This window comes from Rhipicephalus sanguineus, chromosome 3 (genome assembly GCF_013339695.2).
Source record: "Rhipicephalus sanguineus isolate Rsan-2018 chromosome 3, BIME_Rsan_1.4, whole genome shotgun sequence".
Classification (NCBI taxonomy): domain Eukaryota; kingdom Metazoa; phylum Arthropoda; class Arachnida; order Ixodida; family Ixodidae; genus Rhipicephalus; species Rhipicephalus sanguineus.
In genome coordinates, this window is record NC_051178.1 from 131,865,235 (window position 1) to 131,887,926 (window position 22,692).

The window sequence follows — 22,692 nt, forward strand, 5'->3', positions numbered from 1 at the left end:
GACTTACGTGCCACGCTCATGGAGCGCTGGCGGCAGTTTCGCTAGCTTGATCTACCCCGAAATTGGTATTGCGCGACGTGACTGTGTGACGAACATAAAAACTCGAGTTAACATGAAAATCATGACACGCATGTCATGTACAGCATGACTTCCGTGCCACGCTCATGGAGCGCTGGCGGCCGTTTCGCTAGCTTGATCTACCACGAAATTGGTATTGCGCGACGTGACTGTGTGACGAACGTAAACACACGAGTTAACATGAAAATCATGACACGCATGTCATGTACAGCATGACTTACGTCCACGCTCATGGGGCGCTGGCGGCGGTTTCGCTAGCTTGATCTACCCCAAAATTGGTATCGCGCGACGTGACAGTGTAACGAACGTAAACACACGAGTTAACATGAAAATCATGACACGCATGTCATGTACAGCATGACTTACGTCCACGCTCATGGGGCGCTGGCGGCGGTTTCGCTAGCTTGATCTACCCCAAAATTGGTATCGCGCGACGTGACAGTGTAACGAACATAAATAACACGAGTTAACATGAAAATCATGACACGCATGTCATGTACAGCATGACTTACGTGCCACGCTCATGGGGCGCTGGCGGCGGTTTCGCTAGATTTATATACACCAAAATTGGTATCTTGTGACGTGACTGTAACGAACATAAACACATGAGTTAACATCACAATCATGACTCGCATGTCATGCACAGCATGACTTACGTGCCACGCTCATGGGGCGCTGGCGGCGGCTTCGCTAGCTTGATCTACCCCGAAATTGGTATTGCGCGACGTGACTGTGTAATGAACATAAATAACACGAGTTAACATGAAAATCATGACACGCATGTCATGTACAGCATGACTTACGTGCCACGCTCATGGGGCGCTGGCGGCGGTTTCGCTAGATTTATATACACCAAAATTGGTATCTTGTGACGTGACTGTGTAACGAACATAAATAACACGGGTGAACATGAAAATCATGACACGCATATCATGTACAGCATGACTTACGTGCCACGCTCATGGAGCGCTGGCGGCCATTTCGCTAGCTTGCTCTACCCCGAAATTGGTTTTGCGCGACGTGACTGTGTGGCGAACATAAAAACACAAGTTAACATGAAAATCATGACACGTATGTCACGTACAGCATGACTTACGTGCCACGCTCATGGGGCGCTGGCGGCCGTTTCGCTAGCTTGATCTACCCCGAAATTGGTATTGCGCGACGTGACTATGTGACGAACATAATAACACGAGTTAACATGAAAATAATGACATGCATGTCATGTACAGCATGACTTACGTGCCACGATCATGGCGCGCTGGCGGCCGTTTCGCTAGCTTGATATACACCAAAATTGGTATCTTGCGACGTGACCGTGTGAGGAACATAAATAACACGAGTTAACATGAAAGTCATGACACGTATGTCATGTACAGCATGACTTGCGTGCCACGCTCATGGGGCGCTGGCGGCCGTTTCTCTAGCTTAATCAACCCCGAAGTTGGTATTGCGCGACGTTACTGTGTGACGAACATAAATAATAGGAGTTAACATGAAAACCATGTCACGCATTTTCCTCAATGACATACAAGACGATGTATGCAGCTCTTTGCTGGCTGCTTCGCATTACATCGATTCCCACAATGCGTGGGATCTGCCGGCTTTTTTTTTTTCATGTTTTGAGCTTCTCATTTTAATTGACGCAACTATTTTTCCGCAAACATGTAATTACGTTCATCTTCCCCGTGTGCCCACTTAGGGCAAATCAGATCCTGAGTTTATGTTCACAAAAGAAGTTATGCTAGTTTGTAAGATTAACATTTACAGCCAATTCTGACTGTCCATTCAGCTGCAAAAAGCGCTCGCGTGCAATGAACTGAATTCAGCTCCTGCTCTAGCATTGTTGAAACGGTTGACACAGTCCTACAGCAGATTCAGGCCGCCGGAGCAATGTATTTTTCTTAGCGACTACGCTGTAAATCCTTCACTATTGTACCGAAGAATGTTACTTTTCTACCCACAATGTACAGCAACAAAATTTCAAGGGAAAAACTAATTAGCGTAGCAAAGAAAAATTATACTTATCGAGAACAAGATTACGAAAGATTGAAAGGAGCGGCCAAGACATCAATTCGTCTTCACGAAACCCACGATCAGCGGCATTCTTACTTTTGTCTGAGTTGACGATTTTCGACCAGCTTTTCGATGTGCCGTGCTGCCAAAACAATTTGTTGAAACCAATAGTTCCTTACAGTGAGTACCATGTACAAGTTAGAGGGCACGCGCGTTCTCTCACCTTCTCTCCACATGATGTCGGATGACACTAAAGTGGCTCCCGTGAGTGGAACGCTGCAGACAGCGACAAAGCTTTCGATGGAGTTGTCGATGTGCACGAAGACCCGATCGCCTTTGCCAATGCCTCGCCGGTGGAATCCTGCAGCGCAGTGTTGCAGTTTATCTCGCAGCTCCCAGTAAGTCAGCTTGTCGTGTCCGCATACCTGTGGGAATGCACAAATACTATCTGTAGAATGCACACAACATAAAAGCAACTATACACTTCGTAATTTTAGTAGTCATATTAGAGATACATGTAGTCGCTCCGCTAAACATTGCCTAATCTTGCTGCCTTCTTTTTTAACAAGTATGAACAAGGCGACTGCTTCGCTCGAGCAGCAATTGCGAACATCGATCACGAGGGCGTGGTCGCGAGCGCTATCTCGACCGACATCAGCAGACGGCTCATATACGTGCCGTCTGTGCACGGTTTCCGTGCTGTCTGTCGTCTCACCGCTTACTTCGCGTTGAGACGACAGACAGCACACAAACCGCTTCGTACCCTGGAGCGGCCGTATTCGCTTAAACTAGCATTTTGTAGAATTACGCGAGATCGGCTCCAAAAGAGTTAGCCGCTAGCCTTCCTTCGTATCACATTCCAACTTGTTGCTATCGCATTCATTGCTTCGCCCTTGCGAAGGAACTGTCTTTTTTTTTCGTTTAAAAAAATATCTGGTATAAAACTGCCCCAATCAATCCACAATAACACTATGACCGATTATGGAATATTTCACCTCAAAATCTCTTCCTCCGTTCCATAGACCCTGACTTAAATTGCCCCTCAACCACCTACGATAATTGTTTTAACATTTCAAGTAAACGCGCGCATCGACTTCAGAATGCCGTCACAATAAACCGAACGCGGCAGCGCTAAGAGCCGCGGCCGCCCCACAAGTTCCAAGAAACAGTCCATTCTCCCCTCCGTACCTTTCGGCACTCCTCGACTCCTCAACGGTTCGCCGTGACGTCAACATGTCGTCTGCTCGTCACCTACAACACCTGTTTGTCCGCTCGCAGGTTGCTGCTCTTCCTCCTCGCACAACGAGCAGGAACACTCGGCCAGGGGGAGAGAGGAGTCGACGAGCGGAGCATAGCGAAGGAAAGAGGGAAACGAGCGAGGGCCCCTTTCGGGTCATCAAACGCGTGTAAGCACCGTTTCGAAAACCTCTCACGGCTGCGTGTTCGTTGTAGACTCGTGCACAACTGCAACACAACTAAATTTCGACCTCTGGGTGGTTTAGGGGCCCTTTAAGATCAACTTTCGCGTCACCTTCCTTGTAACCTTGCAACAGTATCACCGTCTTCGCCTAAACGCCACATTGTCCAATAGCTACACGTCCCGCCTTGGTTTGACCACTGACGCATACTGTGACAGCACTGATGCATGAGAAACAGTAGAATATGTATATATACATATTTTTTTAGAATGTCAGGCGTACAGAGATGAAAGAACTTATCTCCAAAGTATAATGCGCTCATCTTCCCAAGTACCTCTAGATATCGGGAAAATACTTAGACCTATGCCTTCTCCTTCACGGCAACGTCAGGTCTTAATTTTTTTTTTATCGAGGACAATAACTTAATTGATAAACCCTAAAGTGGCCTACGTCACACCCGTTAAGTTTAATATTTCACCTGCACATAGCGCGACCGTTCTTTCCTTCCCTCCTGCTCCTAGGGCCTTTGTCCCTAGTCCACTTTTCCTTACACAGTAGCACGTAGGCGCCAAATTAAATTCGCCAGTAGAATTCTCTGTACTTCAGTAAGGAGCTTTCTCTCTCTCTCTTGAAGGTAACATTCGCGGCTTGTAGCTCGTTTCACAAAAGCTAAGTTTTCAGCGACGAAGTGGAAAATGTGAGCCATGTGAGACTACGGCCGGCCTGGAAAGGCGCGCGAGCGTTCGGTCGGAACGCTCGCGCGCCTTTCCAGTCCGGCCGTGGCAGGCCCGTAGCCAAGTTGGGGGGGGGCTAGGGGCCCGGACCCCCCCCTCCCGAAATTTTGGTGAAGTAGGTGTTTTTACCAAAAATGAATAATCAAAATATGTGTTTTTCTCAAATAGTCAAGGTTTTCAGCAAGTGCCTCCCCCCCCCCCCCCCGAAAAAAATTCCTGGCTACGGGCCTGGGCCGTGGTCTCTCATGGCAAGTGTCTCAGCGGAGCAGTTTCCTGACAGAGAAAGGGGAGATGCTTTGATCTACATTATATGACCGTATATGACCGCACGTGTTCATTACTGTTAGGCCAGCTATCTATACATGCTACCATACTTAATGTTTGCGTCTTAATACTTAATATTTGCTACTTAATATCTGCTATATTTAAGTAGCAAATGGCCAAAACTTCACCGCCGCAATACCGACAGTGTCCTCGTGTCAAGCAAACCATGTTATGCTCGCTACTCCTGCTCTCTTAGACTAGCAGAGCATGTCCACGATAGTCCGGTTTCAAACAAACAACAAGAACGGTACTGTACACAGCAAAAGCTTCCCCGCACTGGCAAACAGACAAACAATATAAATGAGAAAATATATTGAAACGCGGACACTTCGTTCACAGAAAGTTGAAAGGACCTTGTTGTCCGTAAAAAAGCACAATGTTTGCTTTGTGTCAGTCACCTACAGTTCACTTGTACACAGTACGATACGTACAGTATATACAACGTTATAACACACGTTGCAACACACCTTGAACTGCAGTATAAACTGCTCCTGCAAACTCTGAATCTTGCAAAAATTATTTCACGACGACGTCAAAAGCAGTCCGTTAACTTTGACAACCTAAACACCCAAAGGCGCCAGTAATAACGCATGTCGTTGCCTTCTTCAACTAATCGAACTTACTAGAACTGACCAAATCAAACTAACCCACTCTAACAATGCCGCTTCCTTGGGACGCTGTATCAAACATCGACTCAGGCATGCATCATTGTGTTTCATACAGGAACACCATGCTTGTTATGAGCTAGTGTCGAAATATGGAACTACCGGACATGTCGGACTATTTGCACCGCATCCGCCAGTTCGTTAGAAATAAAGCTCCACTGCATTGCGTATTGCATCATTGCCCTTAACTTACACCTTAGGGATGTGAACTTTAATCTTCTATCTGAACATGTGGTTAAATATTCGTTGAAATCACTAAAGGAACGCTGTTTAAGGGCATACAGAGTTCATTACGTAGATTGCACTGCGCATATTGCGAAATGTAATAACCGTTATCTTCATATTACAATCATTGATATGCCTCGATGTCTGGAGCGCGCTCCTCAAAGCAAATCACTTTAGTCTTCCAAGCTATTTCGTTCGAAGTCTTACCAAAGCAGTCGTTGATCCATGCGCCGTTAGTCGTTCCATGAGAGAGCCGTAGAGCGCTCCGTCGTATGCGAGCGGACTGTAGGTATAAGGTGAGTACACGATGCCAGCTTCTATGCGTGCTCGCATGTTCGGTGAACTGTCGAAGACAAGATGTTGTCAGCTCCCACACCAGGTATTTCTTTACAAACAATGCATATATGTGAAAAATGTCGCGGCGTAAGTGTCTAACAGCTGTCTCGTTTATTCAACCAATTTAGGATTTCCTTGTTCACCGTAGAGTCGATGGCGAAAGCAGACAGGAAAGATCTAAGAAAGGGAGCAGGGACAGGAGGCGGGAAAGGGGCGTTGCAAAACACGTCGTCGGCCGCTGTCATTGTGTTCATCTTTTTTTTTAATACCAAAGCGTTTTATGCCGGTGTCCACCAAGACTTTCATGACGTATTTCCGTCACGGAAATATGTCAGCAAAGTGAATGCCATCACATGGCAAAGAAAAACAAACCATAAGAAAAAGTTCCATTGACAGGAGTCGAACCCATGACCTCTCGCTCCGCGCCGATGGCTGGCGGGAGATTAGCCAACTGAGCCACCGCCAAACACGTAACGGAGGCTACATGAAGGCGCATTTTCTCTTTCACATTTCCTCTCGCAGTGCTCTTGGATGGATTATATGAGCGTCCCCTTTATAACGTGGCGGTGACATGTGTGCCACCAGGATCGAAAAAAAAAGAAAAAACGCGCCGTTGTTACGACCGTCCCATTCGGCACGTTTCCAACAGAAGTGTAATTTCGCAACGCTTTAACACACCGCGAGGTGGTGGCTTTAGCCCAAGCCTCGCTCATGGCATCCATCCTTATCGGAAAATAGCTCTCCGACGCTCACCTGCTGTCGCACCGCGTTCCCCCTCTCGCCCCAACGTTTCTAGAACGAGGTGGTGATCTATGGCGCTGTCGCGATCGGAAATAGTTCTCCTGCCGTCGGGAGACACGGTATGGCGTGAAGAATGAACATGCCCAAGCGAAAAACAAACAGGAAATTTCCGGGTGACGATGCTGTTTCCGCGATGCCAACCAAGCACAGCATGCTAGCGATTGACTACAACGATACGCGCCACATGTGGAAAGCAGCTGACGAGTTCGGCGCGACAACGATTATTCTCAACAGCTTATCACACGAAAGCGTGCGATACACCAGGCCATTACTTGTATCTTTGTGGAGGTAAAGATGCAAACCCGATAGCCACGCGTGAAAAGCTCCGTAGCCAAGCCCGAAGAATGGTGCTCCTAGCGAGACGAGTGAAAAGGAGAGCACGCCAGTGACAAGACGCTGTCTCAAGAGCGGCTAGTTGCGCTTCATTTGGTGACCCCGTCTTGACCGTTGCGGGTCCAGTGTGCTAGAGACGTACGAGACACATGACGCATTTAGGGCGCTGGCTGAGTCAACCGGCACATTTGAAAGCTGATATATTTTTGTAGCGTTAGCTACACTTGCCTAGCCGGAGCCGATTTCGCATGGGTCATCATGAGCCGTGCTGCGCATGCGCGAGGATGAGTGTGGAGCCGGCATCTCGCGCGCTCCCCGCCACCGCCGCGCGCGGCTCGCCGCTGCTGGTGGCGGAGAGCGGGAGCAGTGGCGTCGTAGCCAGGTAGACAGACTGGCGCCGGCGCGCGCGACTCGCCGCTGCTGCTCTGCGCATTCGAGAGGGGTGACGTGTGCTGACAATGTGCTGGTGTCGCTTGATAGCGCCTCTGACTGGCGTTTGCAGGTGGGTAACGCCATGGAGAAGGAGAACGCAAATGCTGCTCAACGGCGCAGAAGAGCCGAGAAGCTTATGTCATCGGATCCCGAAGTAGTTGCCTGGCAAATAGCGGTTCAGCGTACGAAGAATGAACAGAGGAAGGCTAAACGTGCTGCGGAGACACTGGAGGAAAGGGAGGAACGTCTAGCAAAGCGGCGTCGCCAGGATGCTGAGCGACGTGCCCGACCACCTCTGCAGCAGCAACAATAAGACGCCGTCGATGAAGTCAAGGCTCGCCGATCGACTGCCTATACTGTGAAACTTAGCGAAAACGCCAGTGCGACTCGGACCTTCGAGACGGACTTCGTAAACAATCCGTTTGGATACGTATGCGACGTGTGTAAAAGACTGGCACATGAAAGACTTGACGCCGCTAAGTAGTGCCATGCGTGAAACGTTGAGTTTAATGGCGGCGCCTGAGTGGGGTGAAACCATGGCGCGGGTTTGTACAACGTGCAAGAACTTTCTAGTTAAGCAGAACATTACGCTCTTTAGCGTTACCAATGGGTACCGTTAACCGGCCATGCCGCCAGGTCTACCGGTTCTGAACGATGTGGCCGAATGTGTGTCATTGGAGCAGCAGTAAGCATGACAATCAAGCTAATCCTAGACAATCTGGAAAGCTCAGTATAATCAGCTGAACCTTTGCTAACGCTACGTATATCCTGGCATAGCCGAGCTAAGCCAGTGCAAATTTTTTTTAACAACGCTTCAGACTTCAGTTAACGCGCTTCCCGTGAGTCATCCGCATGAGACTTTGCGGAACGGGCCGGAAGAAGCGAGTCTACATGGCGTGACGGGCCACAAGTACCTTATGCCTTGAGCGAGATAATTTAAAATACACGACGGCAACCGAATTTTCAGAAGTATTTGCACCGAGAAACGGCGAACGATCAAGGCAACCGCCAAGCCCACAGGCGGAAGGCGGCGCACATGGGGGCCAAGTGACAGAAAACAATGCTTACCGGATGTAAACAAACGTGGCAAGGGAGCTTCGACGAGGGGGTCACTGCTCGCGGAGCTTTGAACTCCGACGAACTTCGCTCTCCAGCGTGGTTCGTCGTCAAGGCCCTCAGCCACTCGGCGATTCCATGCGTCCCATGACACCCGAAGCTGTATCGGTAAGCTCGAATTGCGCAGACGTCGTCTCAGGTGTGCGCCGCCGTCAGGTACGCCGTTGTACGTCGCTGGGGCTTTCAGACAAACAGGTTCTGAGAGCGTTGTGCCCCTCCAGCCCCCGGCGATGGCAGCAGCGGCTAGATAGTGAGCGTTAAGAGACGCCCAACGCAAGGTCGCCCAACGTTTCTATAACCAGGTCAGTTTCGCAGCTCCTCGTAGGCGCGCGCTCTCCGAAGTGGACGCTGTGGCCGACGCGAGAACTAGTGGCGTTGCTGGGCCAGCTTGCTTAAAACCCGGGCTTTAATCTTGCTTATCTTGCTTAATCTTGCTTCATGCAGCGCGCGTCGTCGGCTGCCGCGCGAATGATCCGCGTTGTGGCAGCTCTCGCCAGTCGTCAGAGCCGAGCTTCGCCATTGACAATTGCGCAGTAAGCTCAACTGCTTCAGAAACCAAAATTTGTTACACATTTGCTCCATAATCACCACAAAAATTCAGGAGCATTTCCCTATCGGGGAACTTATTTTTATTTATTTATAAGTAGCGGCCGCCCCCGGAACGCTGTTTTCGAGCGGAATCGGCTTGGTGTCTTTCATGTTCTTTCCAGCGTTCGTCGGCTTGTAAAACGGCCCAACGAAAGTACCACCACGCTATCACGGAAGCGCTGTTTAGGAGTTCAGTTTTCTCGGAGTCGCAATTTTGTTGGAATGCGTAGTTATTAGCCATCTCTCTCGCGAGAGAGATCTCGAGAGAGAGAGAGAGAGAGATATTAGACAGCGCAGTTATCAGCCATCTCTCTCGCATGCATTCGCCGGGTTATGCCGCGCACTCGCTACTTGCCGGTCACGAAGGGCGTGCTGTTAAAGAGAGCGCAGAGCTTTCAAAAAAAGAAAACAAGCAAGTCAGATGCCGATTATTGATGCGTAACTGTATTACTCGCAAACGTTCTTTTTTTTTTTTCAGAGTATGTTTGGGAAGGAAAACATAAACGATGAAAGAGAAACAGAAGAGCTTGCCCTGCTTGACTGGCATTCTTTATTGTGCATTGCACGATTATCTAAGAAATGCTTATGACTTACAACAGTTTTGCCTTCTTTCTTGCTGACTGCACTTGTTCGGATATCAGCATTATTCTATTATTCTTTTTTTATGGATAGAAATATGCCCTCGTGATGACATAAAACTTGATAACTTTAGCTGTGACCTCCTGAAAGTGAACCGCGCAGCCGACCACGGGCAAGGAAGCTTCCTCTAATTGCTCCAACATTGCCCAAAACAAGTCACCAAACACAGGGTAGGGTGGCTGTCAAGTGTTTGGCGAATGATGTGTTGGACTTTCTTGATGGAAGTGTAGAGAAGGAGTGATGGCTGATGAAGGCAGCCTGACTTGAATTCCCTCATCTCTGTTAGGCGAGCTTGAGAGAAGTCGGTTCCCTTCTTTTCGAGTGTTTCAGCATCGGCTATGAGAATGTCGAGGCATTGCCTTCAGGCTACAATATTTGTAACCTTTTTGTGCGTATATCCAGCAAGATAATAAACAACCATTTCTTGGGTACCTGGCTTCTAGCAGTCACGCTCACCTAGTTCATCACTGTGACAGAATACGTTACTATTGTTACTCTTGGAAATAGCGATGCCTAAGAGCTTCTTGTGGAGCGTTGCCTCGACGGCATGTTTAATTTCGGCAGCTGCCTTTGCTTGTTGCCCAAGGATTTCGTGCAGAGACAAAAGCAGAGTGTCAGCTTGGCCGGAACAGTTTCCTTTGACAGCATTCTTCACTGGAGTGAACACAGAGAGAAGCCTATATTTCTGGCTGAACTGAACTATTGTCGGATGATCGCCACGGAACGAGCGAACAACACCAAAACATCTCTGAAAAAAAAAAAGCAGAAGATGAAATCAGCTATGAGCACCCTGTATTCTGCAGCTCATAGCATTAGCCTAGACGCCCTTATGTACCCTATAGTTAATATTCTGATTAAAAAAGTTAAGCTCAAGTCAATTGGTTCTTGATACGTCAATTTCTAAAAATTCTAGCCGTAATTCTAGCCGTAAAATTTGTGACGTAATCATGACGTCAGTATGAAATCGCTGTCGCGTCGTACAACGTGACGTCAAATGATGATGTCATCACATGACATGGTCGCTTTGCATTACATCCGTGATGGGTAGGCCGATCACGGAGGCAATGCAAAACCATCCGAGGTGCAGGAAGGTGCACCTCGGATTTGCAATGCCTGGGGCAGTGCAAAACCACGTAAGGTGCAGAAAGCTTTTGGAGGGGTAGGGAGAGGATCAATACTTCCAATCAGATGAAAAAGAAGATGGTGTTCGCTTTCGAGTCGTCGTAGGCGAATACATATGTGACTCCGAGTTTTTTCCGTTCCCGAACACATTTCGCCCAACAAAGAGTTTCGTCTTTAATAGCCCGACTGCCGTCGTCTTCACCGTCACGACCACGTGAGAATATTTAGACATGAGCAGTGGAGCTCACCTGTGCTGCAAGTCGCACAGACTTCTTGAGCAGATTTGATGGCTGAACGTGTGCTGCAATTAGCTTGGGAACGACCTTCAAGTGGTTTTTTTTTTTCAGTCTCATAAAGAATTTAATACGGTCTCATAAAGAGTTAATACGGCTGTCTCCAGCCTGAAAATAAAGATATAATGCAGATCAGTGTCACAAAGTCATATTTTATGGCATTTTACGAGGACAATGTTGACGGGTTCTTACGTGACCACACTTGTGCTTGAGTAGATGGTTTCGGACACATTTTAAGGCATGTGGAACATCACATAGAAAATGCAGAAAGTTCCCTTCAGACAGACAAGGATGTGGGATCTTGTGACAAGGTGCTTCCATGCTTCCACTGACGCCCAGCTGCTGCCACACTGATCTGTTGTTCCCGGCTCCGTCGCTTACAACAGCAATAACTGTCGCGCCGTGCTTGTGATGTTGTATCACTGCCTCCAAAACAAGTTGAGCCAAACTTTTGCCGGGTACATCGCCCTTAGTTGCAAAAGTAGCAATTGGCTGAACCCATCCCTCAAATATCGGCACAAACATAAGGACAAGGGCGTGGTCCGCGAGCTGATTTGTCCCTTCCATTGACAGTCAGTCCACCATAGTCAACAAAGCCATCAATTTTACAGCTTGATTTGTTAAAATCATAGACCTGTCGCAACTTAATCTCATCGAGAATTAGTGAGCCAAACCTCCGATTGTCAGTCTTATTGTCAAACTGCTTGGCGATAGCCTCCAAGCAAATAGGATTAAAGCCGTATTTACATGGTATATACCATGTAAATACGGCTTCGATCCGCGTGACTCAAATACGGCTTTAAGCCGCGTGACTCAAATACTTAAAGGCATATACCTTTAAGTATTTGAGTCACGCGGCTCATCGAGGGAAGGGGTAACATCTTCATGTCACTTATCAGTTTATATGCTTGTGGGCTTGCAATTAGCAGTATTAGGCAATTAAGAATCTAGTCAGCCTTATAGCGCATGCCACAGGCTGCTTTCACTTTCAGCTGCGTTAGCGATGTCATGAATGACAGCATTTGCAAAGGAGGAAGCTCAGCAAAAGCATCTTCGATTCCCTCATTCGGAAGTGTGGAAAGCTTTCGCTTAAGAGCCAGGACCTCCTCACTTTTCTTCCTTTTTGCGACAGTCACAGGGGCCACCTTCTTTGAGAGGTTCCGAACGTTTTGTATTCTGGTTTTCATTACCTTCGCAGGCTTTCTGGCTCGCATTTGTCTTCGTAGGCACAAACAGCGAAAGCAAGTGAGCCGCTTTGTAAACACTGTGCAGTGTTTATGGTGAACAGTAAGGGTTGCGGGCACATTCTTGGCTGGTTGTATGCCTCCACAGATGTTCAGGCTGTCTGTCTCCTTTAACACACTTTCCAAATCGGCGACAGTGGTCAGAGTGCGCAACAGCTGCATGTGCACTTTTTTGTAGCCGTTAATAGCGCAGTTGCCATCTCGTTCAACAATAACAGTTTTAAATGCGAAGCATTTCTTAGCGAACCTAAGGCACTTTGAGCGTTTCTTTCCGTCCGTCCGTCTGTCCGTCCGTCCGTCTACGCATGGTCATGAAATGAGTAACGTGCAAACCTCGTCGCATACGTCGTCAAACCCTTCCCTCCAGACACGTGTGGCACATACCCGTATACCATGGGCCGTGGTATGCGGGTATGCGCCACAGGTGAGTGCCAAGTTATATCTACCCAGGAACGGCGAGAACGGACATCGGTAATTTAAATGCGAGAGCGTTAAAAAAACGACATCGGCAGCGTTGACCCGGCGAATGTAAAGAATAAAAATTAGGATCCGAGCAGGAATCGAACACAAGGATTTTGCATGGCACTCAGGTATTCTACCAAAGAGCCACGCCAGGTCTTGGAGCTGCTTTGGAAAAATATACTTTATGCAGGCGTAATGTCAGTGCAACGTCAATTGTGGTTGCAGTACTGGCTATCTAATTTTGTAACAAAGCAATAAACATTACATATTTACTCCTATAAACAGTACATTTCTAACAGTACATTACTAATAAACAGTACATTTGTATTCCTATGATTCAGCAAGCTATATTCAAGTGTTGCCCGACCTCGGAGGAAGACGCTAACGAAGGTTACGTATGATATTCACGCTATTGCACCGTAAAGTGGACTTCGTTTCGATAATACTGGCGTCTGCTGTAACGTGAGTTCTGCCGTTACGTCAGACCGTAAGTTACCCTTCAAACGCCATTGTAATCGACGTTCTTGTTAAGCCCACGATGTGCACACAACTACTACACTTACAAAAACACGTCGATCCACCTTCTAACGCTTGGCTCACAGCAGCACCATTAGTTCACGCGTCAGTCGCTTGTGCCGGCGCGCGCGCGGAGCTGCGAAACTGACCTGGTCCTAGAAACGTTGGCTCGCCCTGTGAGAATTAACGGCCAGGCTAGAGGGAAGACTCTACGCGCGTAGCGTTTCTCTTGGCTTTTCACAACGCTTTGAAGGAGAGAGAGAGAGAGAGAGAGAACTTTTTATTAGAATTGAGAGATGTCAGGTGGGGCTCTCAGTCCAGAGCTCCAACAGCCGCTGCCGCGTCCCGTGCCCGACGGACCAGCGCTCGCTGGCCGCTCTTCTTGTGGTTGTTTCGTTGACGCCGTTTATTCACCGCTCTATAATCAACTACTTCTGTGACGACATGTTTCACTTTCGTGTTATACTGATTCCTATGACAGAGGGGTCAGCCATCTTCTTTCGTTAGTTCAGTTATGGCTTGGCGTATTTCACCTTGACTGCTGTATAGATTACCCCGGTTCGGGAGGGGGCCAGAACTTAAAGCAGTAAGGTTTGCCGAAGGGTCAGTTTCTAGATGTTACTTCGATGAAAAAAAAAAAACAGTGCGGAACTGTATGCAGAAAGAGAATCCCATAACATGAGCGCCGACGAACTGAGCGTGGTTCATCGCGGCTAAAAAATATGTACGATTAAAAAGCGAAGAAAGAACAGACATGAGTCGTGTTTTCCTTCTTACTGTTGCAATCAACGAGAAGAGAAATAGGTGTGTCAGTGAACTACCGGTTTCACTTCTTGAAAAGTAGAATGTGTTGCGCTAGTTGGCGCTGTTTTGACACGAGGAAGATGTCATGTTGCCACCTCCTCTTATCACTGCGCTGTTAGCAAGTCCTGTACATTCTTCCTTCGCCTTTTCATCTTGTATATTTTCTTGCCGCAATAGGCTGCGCTGAGTCGTTCGTCAGCGCTCATGTTGTGCGATTCCCTTCTTGTGTCCAGTCTTCATGCTTCTCTAACAGCCAAGCTGTTTAGGCTGTCGCTAACTTGTGCTCTGTCGTAAAAAACTATCATCATCATGGACCGGCACGCGCTCTCTTCATTATCTTTACAGTCAAGTGCAAAACCCCTCATGTGTGTATGCGCCACAGGAATTGGGCATGTCCCACTACCGTGTACAGCAGGAGCGAGTCTCAAGCGAAAACGAACACGTGAAAAAGAGAGAGAGAGAGAAAGAGAGAGAGAGAAGGAAAGCGATAGAAAGAAAGAGGAAGAGAAAAATAGAGGGAAATGTCGGAAACGCGTGGGCGCGTTGCACAGCCGCTGCAGACAGGCATCCGTTCATGCAGTGCATTATTTGCATATATGGTATCGGTGGACACCCTCGCCGCATACCTCAATGACGACGTCATCGACCACCGCACGACTGCGCGCACTACTGTGGCGCCGCGGAATCTGTCGTCTTACCACTGTCGATCCCTCTTCCTCGCGCTCTCCTCGCTATCGCCGTCTTTCGTACTACGCTGCGCTCCTCGCTCATTCTCTTTCGTCCTCGTTCGCTGTGTCGGTTACGACGACGCCGACGCCGCTCAACGCAGGACGGGCGCCCAAGAGCTGCGCTCTAAAACTTGTTTATTATGGGTGAACTTGTGTCCGGAAAATTGGACGCAAAGTCTAAGAGCCCGCTAGAGTGTTCGACACACAAAGTTTTCCATCGACCAACGCACGTCTTCTTCTTCTCCCAAGCCTCGCAGGTCAACCCACTTTCCCGTGCCCGTGCACGAGAGGCATGCGTTGAGCCACCACAAGAAGCGCGAGCAGGCACGAAGCATCCCAGACGCTAACACAGCGGCTCGCTGCACTCCGCGTTCGCCCTCTTTCGTCCTCGTTCGCTCTATCGGTTACGCCGACGACGCCCACGCCGCTCAACGCAGGAACGGCGCCTAAGAGCTGCGCTCTAAAAAAATAAAGAGAAACAAGGAAGGCCAACCAGCTGCGCTCTTCCTTGAGGCCTGGCACCACTAGTGCGAAGCGGCCATAATTTTAGGGGCGAAGCTCCTTAAAGCGGCACCCGTTCGTCCCTCGTAGTCGTAGCAGAGAATATCTACCACTTTAGAGAACGGAAACTGTACCTTTGCCTGTAGTACGGAAATAAGGGTAGCGGCGGCGTACTGAACTGCAATAGAGCGAGGCGAGATGGCGCTGCAAGTACTATCATCATCATTAGACAAACGCGTTTTTGCGGTTGGTTTGTCCTGGTCGCGCTACTGCGCTTTTTGCTCCCTATGGTATTTTGTTCTTTGTTGTTGCTAAATCGCTGCTCGCGTGTGTAATATTTATCGCCAGGTGACCAAACTGGCCTCGACTGGCAAAAACAACGTCAATCAAGTAAGGTTTGCATCGTTTATTGTGAGTGCCCAAGCTGGTACAAGCAATGTATACAGTCAGGTCCAAGCAAAACAAGTCACTCATACACGTCGAAAGCTTTCAACCCGTACGTGTGTAATCAGTCTGAAAGCTAACAAATATGTGCATATAACTGAACACCGAGATCGCTGAAAGAACGTTGCTCTCGTTGTGTAGCAGCGTCCGAGTTTTAACAGCATAGCTTTAGGACAAGGGTCTTATCCTTCCTTTAGTTATGCGGCGCTTGCCAGGTTGTGTTGATCTTTGAGTGCATGGTGTGGAGTCGGAAACGAAACGTGCGCTACGCCGACAGATAGTTGGCGCAGTGACAGCAATGTAGTTTTGATTAATCTTTTACGTAAACAATCGCGGATGCGTACAGTTCTGCATCTTTCTCGCTCTGCGATGTCACCTTGAATGCGTTACAAATAAGGAATATCGCGTTGTGTCTACAGGGCAGGCACGAATTTCTCGGCCGTGAAGCCATACCATAGGTAGTACGTATTCAGGTAATAGGTGGAAGAAAATATTTCAGGCTCGTTTTGTTCCTTGATATAGTTAAGTTACACAGTTTCTACAGCTAGAATTTCTTGGCGCTAGTAGTAATCGGACTGCTGAGTATGCAGCGTAGATGAATGCTAAAGAAACAGAGATATAAGGCGAGTGCTTACAGATTCTACAAGCACAATTCTAAGAAAATAAGCTTTAGGCATGCAGTGTACATACATCTTCGTTGGTGTTCGCACAGAACACTAAACAACTGCTCAGCCGCAAGCACAATCTCTGTATCACATAGACATGTCAATAGAACTTGAGCACTCTGTTGCAAGCAAACACTCACGAAATCAAACTGTGGGGCACGATGTCAACCTGTGCCAATGCTGGATAAATAAAGGTCATGTATATATTGCATACTTGTTATTGTGTTATTTACTTTTTCAATATATTTGGGCTTGGGAGCACACGTATGTATTCTCCCTGCTACTTTTAGAAGCTCCGGCTTGAAATAATGTCACATGCGCTCCTTTCTTTCTATGTTTTATGTTATTGGCCAATTGCACGTGTAGTTACTGCATTGCACAAACCGTGCCAGAATGTCTGGGAACATTCCAGATTATTTTAGGATCTTCTGCTAGGCTGGAACGTGCAATTGCAAACAGCTCAGTTTATTGTCGAACTAACGCAGCAACCAGTGATAATGCTGGAATGTTCGATGCCGCAGGTATAAATGCTGACGTGCCTTGCCACAGATCAGTTTATCGACGGCCGACGCCTGTTCGCCGCTATCAGTGTGCAGTGTGTATTGCTGTAGTTTGACTTTTCGTTTCCCGGCCACAAGTTCGGCCGAATAAAAAGTTTCATCTTGGACACACCGACTGCTGCTTTCGTCGACGTCACGACCCCGTGACAATACGTAAAATCTTGTAGTGTGGCTGTGGATAAGTCCAAGTTCATGTATGTTTTAAATTACCTCTTCGATTTCCTAGTTTTTTTTTCGTGACAGTAGTTTACAGACTTTCACTTCATAGTGGTAGGTGCTACAACTGTGACATGTTAATTTAATCAAACAGCAGAAGTAGGTGTGTTCAAACAAATTTGGCACGTTTCTCTGCTATGTAAAAAAGAAAACACTGCCATACTCACTGAACACAATCTCACTCATCACGACAACGTAAACGTGCTTGGTGAAGCTGTGCTGGAAGAAGTGCTCGTCACACTTATAATTTGTTTATTAGCTGTAAATAATTTGAAGGAGCCCATTGAACATATGTGCAAAGGCTAATGTAATTGAGCACAGCCTTGTAAAGCTTTGTCGTATCTTTTTGTAAACTTCTATGATCTAAACACAGTTAATTAAGGCAAAACAGTTTTGAGCATAGTGTGTAAACTGTCTCATAAGGCACAACTAAATGTTGCATTTACGTTGCGCGGCAGCTGTATTTTCGATGGAGGCGAAAATGTTTGAGGCCCGTGTAATTAGGTTTAGGTGCACGTCAAAGAACCCCAGGTGGTCGAAATTTGCGGAGCCCTCCACTACGGCGTATCGTGATTTTGGGAAGTTAAACCCTACATATTATTAGATGTTGGAAAGACTGTTAATTCCCCTCACTGCCGTGATGTTCGTTTTGTAATGCGATTTATAATTTAAAAAAAAAACTGACCCTACATTTCGAGACCCGTTTGGTCTCTTAGTTTTTTTAAATTAACAAGACTAATGATTAAATGTGGCTGGAGAGTGTTTTTATTCTTATAATCTTGCCCAGCCAGACAGACTTCTATATATTTACCCTTAAATTTATAATTTACACACCATGATATTATTATGAGTCATACAGTAGTGGGAAACTCTAGATTGATTCTAATTGACTGGAGTTAAACAAACGCAGTTGTAGCCTTGCAGAAGACAAGACTGCTTGTCGAAACATTTGCTCCAGCGACACCTCTTGTTAACAAATTCTTCGTCTCTTCAAGCTTCCGTCTTTCCATGAACTTCAGACGCAGATCTAAGCACACGAGCGTCTTTGCATTTCGCCCCCAATGAAATGTGACCACCGTGGCTGGGTATAAAACCTGCGTCGTTGAGCTCAGCAGTGCCAGGTAACGTAACTAATGCCAGGAGCTAGTGCTCAATTTCAACGCTATTGCGGTGTAGATTGCATGACACAGTAGACAGCTAATACTTGTGGACGATTGTAAGCAGCCCTCCATGAGATGCTTGGTAAACCATTCACAAATACAGCATTGCAAGCGTGAGGTTCAAGATGACCTGTTGTAGCAGACGTTCACATGTTTCGCCGCACTTGCAGAGTGGACATTCGGGGGTAGTCATCCTGTCGTTGCCCGGCAATCCTGGAAAAACAATGACATCACCAGATATTGATAAGCATTATCAGTGAATATTAAACTTTGGAAAAATAAACGTATAAACATAGTGAACAAAAACAGCGGTTTGTTATACATATATGTAAACGTACCTTATAATGCATGTTGTTTCACTCGGGCTAGCTTCTTTACAGGCGTTTCATGTAACAGGTGCCTTCCTCATTGCACACAGCTGTTTCCTTGTCAGACCAGGAGGCTATGGCAGAAAAAAGACAAAAATATTTCTGATTATAGTGTCCGTTTCTTCATCACAATAAAGTGAATGTGCACTCACAATTATGTGAAGCTTTCGTTGCACTAAATGTGTAGTAAAAATAACCTAAACTGACAACAGGAGAAATGAGACCTCTAAACCTGGCTTCTCAAATGCGACTGCGGCAAAGTATAACTCGTATTTTTTTTTGCACTGATATGCGGGCTAGTTACGAAGATACATGCAAGACGTTGGTGATGCAGTTGCCTTTCTTTATTGCAGCGGCCTGGTTAATGTGAACCGAACGATAAACTCAGCAACTTGCTCCCATTTGAAGCCACGCCGCAAGGATCGCACGTTTTCTCATCGACAGAGTTTGACACGTTGAAAATTTTAATATTGCAGTGCGTCGCCTCCGTGTGACACCCACACGGTGGTAAAAAGCTGAAGCAGTAGGTTTTTATACTCACCGGTTCGTATATTCTCGGGCTTGAAACGAGTGTTCATCCGGTGAACGCTTCAACGGTTTCTTCGTTCTCCCGAAGTCTGCTGAATGCGTTTCGCGAAAGCATTTCAACAAGTCAAGACAAATAGAACGAAAGCGAGTGTCTCGGCCGGCAGTGACTGGAAACTTTTACAGCGAAACGAAAGAGCGCGAGACCCATCCGAATGCACCGTGAACCGTTACCTGCCGTTACGTTGCCTCTGCCGCCGTATATTTTGAAATGAAGATAATGATGCCGATAGGCTGCTGACAACTACGAGTCTGTTGGAGCAAAAACTATTACAAAAGATTGATGACGTGGTAACTGGCAAGGCAAGGCCACTTCGTATAAACAGCAATTTGTTTATTGAAGTGTAACAGTAAGCAAACAACTAAACTTCCTTATTTCAAGAATATTTTAATTTGAAGTTTGGGCCCGACGAGGGCGCCCCTACATAAAAAGTCAAATAGCGCGAATGGCGGCCACCACAACGTCGCCATGTTATCCTAACACAGAGGTTAGTAGATCCACTCCCTGTGTTTGAAGCTGGAACTCGCCGCGGTCGATTTTTTCGCCCTCTGCGGCGATCGCTGGAACTTGCGACTTTCCGGGGCCTGGTCGTAGTGCGTAACCAGTCGTAACGCTAGTACCAGATCTTGACCTCCAAGGTGGTGCCGGTGGGAGATTTTTCCTGTGCGTTGCTGAACAATAAAAAATTCGCAGCGTGCGCGTTAACTAAAAGCCGAATTCTTCTGTCTCTCATTCCCCATTAGCAGCCATTGGCATGTTCCAGTAGGAAACGTTAGTAGAAGTAGAAGTATAAGTGTTAGCTAAAAGCTGCCTTCTTCTGTCTCTCATTCCCATTAGCAGCCATTGTTTACCTCCAAGGTAGTGCCTGGTGAGATTTCTCCTGTGCGTGATTAAACAATAAAAAATTTGTTCAAAACGCCGTTGATTGATGAAATAAACCAACGAAAGACACCAGATGTTTTCTAAAAGCAAAACGAAAGAACGCCAGATGTTTCTAAAGCAAAACGAAAAGACGCCAGCTGCTTAACGAAAGACGCCAGATGTTTTCTAAAGCAATGGTTTTCTAAACAATGAAAATTCACAGCGTACATGTAAAATTAAAGTGAGCTGCAAGTCGTCATAACTCTCATCGAACCTTTATTATAAACGCGCCCGATCTCACGTCGGTGATGATGTACTGGGCAGAATTCACGGAAGATTCACGGTTTACCGATGAACCTCCGCAGCTTCGCCCACTCATCATCATTCACTCCGTGGATATGCTGTGATTTTTTTTTCCTTCGATTCTTTAAAGCAGCACAGAAGTTCGGACTAAATTTCGTAAATGTTAAGCGCGTTGCACATTTAGGAGAGTAACCTCCACGACACTGACAACAAAATCCCTTTGAAGATCAGCCGGTCTTCTGAATTATATATTTAATGCTATCCGCTGTGTATTTCGTTGAAGCTGTGGTCTTTATCCAGCGACATGCACAACATTGTTTCACTTGGTTATGCTCACCGAACAGCCACCGCGGATACAAGCACGCCGAGTTCCACAAAAGGTGGCGCTTGTCTCGCGACGTGTATCCGTGGGCATTTGCATAGGCTCGTCTGTGGCTCCTGTGTTATGTGACATCTTATCAGCTGTTGACACGCGCTTGGCTCCAGAACTAGAAAAATTTAACGTCACTAAGGCCTACAGATATGTGGATGACTACCTGGTCATCTTAAATTGCGAAGGTAGCGCTGTTCCGGATCTAGTTGTTTCAGACATGCAGCAGGCATTTGACAACGCAGGTGAAGGGCTTCGGTTCACTAGGGAAATGGAAGAGGACAACAGCATTCAGTTCCTTGATTTAAAGCTGTCCTTCACGGACAAGCACATTTGCTGGATGTATAATCCCAGAACTAAGAAAAGTCTGTTGCCCTTTGACAGTGCCCACTCAAAACTTGTTAAGAGAGGTATCGCCATGACTTGCCTGAAGGCTTCTCTAGAAAAATCCTGCCAACATCAAATGCATGCTAGTTTTCAACTGCAAATTGTCCGCCTTAATGCTTCAAAGTTCCCTGCTTTGCTAGTCTCAAGTGTTTGCGAGTCCCTTCTGAAGAAGCTTAAAGGTCCTGGAAACAATGACTCTAATGAGCGTGAGCGACAACCCACGATAGCTATACCGTACGTACACCGTATCTCGCACAACTTGAAAAAAGCACTCTCAAAGTGCAGTGTCAATGTTGTGTTCACGGCTCCATGCAAGCTCTCGAAGGTATGCTCCATGATGTCAAAAAGAAAAAGCAAAAAATGTGAAAAGAACCATGACACTATTTTCACCGAATGTGATACCAATGTCGTATATAAGATCCCCCTCAGCTGCGATAAAGTTTAGATAGGACAAACAGGTCGATGTTTCAATGAGAGGGCCAGAGAGCACGCGCTGTCTGTTAAGAACAACTCGGGAGGGCATTTGGCCGAGCATTGCAAAAGATGCGGGTGCACACCTGAGTTTGCGCGCACAAGTTTCCTAAAGAGGGCACTAGATAGGACGGAAAGGGAGATAGTTGAAGCCTACTATATTTTATAGACCGGTGACAACTGCATTAGCACGCCTTCAATAACACTCATGAGTAATGAAGTGACCTTCTTGGAAGGGCATGTTTAACTTTCACCTCATTCGGGTTTATCTTACTTTCATTTTTGCTGTTTTATTGACGCCCCTTTGCACGTTTAAGTCTTGTTGCCGTTATTTCTTGTTGATTTTTTGACGCACCCTATTGGACCTTTAAGTTTTGTTGTCGTATTCATTACAATTCTGCTTGCAGAAGCACACGCGCTTCCGTTAGAGAAAAAAAAAATGTTTTTCTTGTTTGTTTTTTGTTCATTGGTTTTTCTGAATGGTTACGCCCGCAATTCGTCGTTTGTGATGTATACTGAAGCATCGCTTTTACGTATGACGCATTGCTTCCTAGTTACTGTTCATGTAGAACCGTTGTTATCGCCATGTAAAAAAACCAATTTTATGAACAATCTCCAAGTTTTCTTGCTTATTCTTTGGTCCTTTTTCCTTTATCTAGCGGTTTCAGAATTGCAATCTGTTGAACATGCGTGCAACCGCCAAAGTCATGGAGCTTTCTTGTTATGCAATGTTCGCCAAAAAAGTGATTTCCTGCTGACAATGCTTATAGATATGATCCCCCCTTAGCTTTGTGCCTGATTATCGCGAGTGTCATGCCCTTGCTGTTCTTGTGTTCCTTATGTATGTACGTACGTTTCTTGAATAAACACAGTTGGAAGTTAGCGCCGGTCCCGTCCTCTCTGTCTGTCCGTGTGTTGCTTTGCGC

At 46.7% G+C, this 22,692-nt stretch overlaps 1 protein-coding gene across 1 annotated transcript in view; it reads right to left on the reverse strand.

Moving 5' to 3' along the window:
* Positions 1–22,692, reverse strand: part of LOC119387153 (luciferin 4-monooxygenase) — a 40,072-nt gene that overhangs the window by 9,712 nt on the left and 7,668 nt on the right. The window contains exons 2-3 of the mRNA XM_037654459.1: positions 5,668–5,803; positions 2,318–2,519 (exon numbers count right to left, since the gene is read on the reverse strand). Coding sequence (XP_037510387.1) covers positions 2,318–2,519; positions 5,668–5,793 — 328 coding nt within the window. The 5' untranslated portion in view covers positions 5,794–5,803. The remainder of the gene's footprint in view (positions 1–2,317; positions 2,520–5,667; positions 5,804–22,692) is intronic.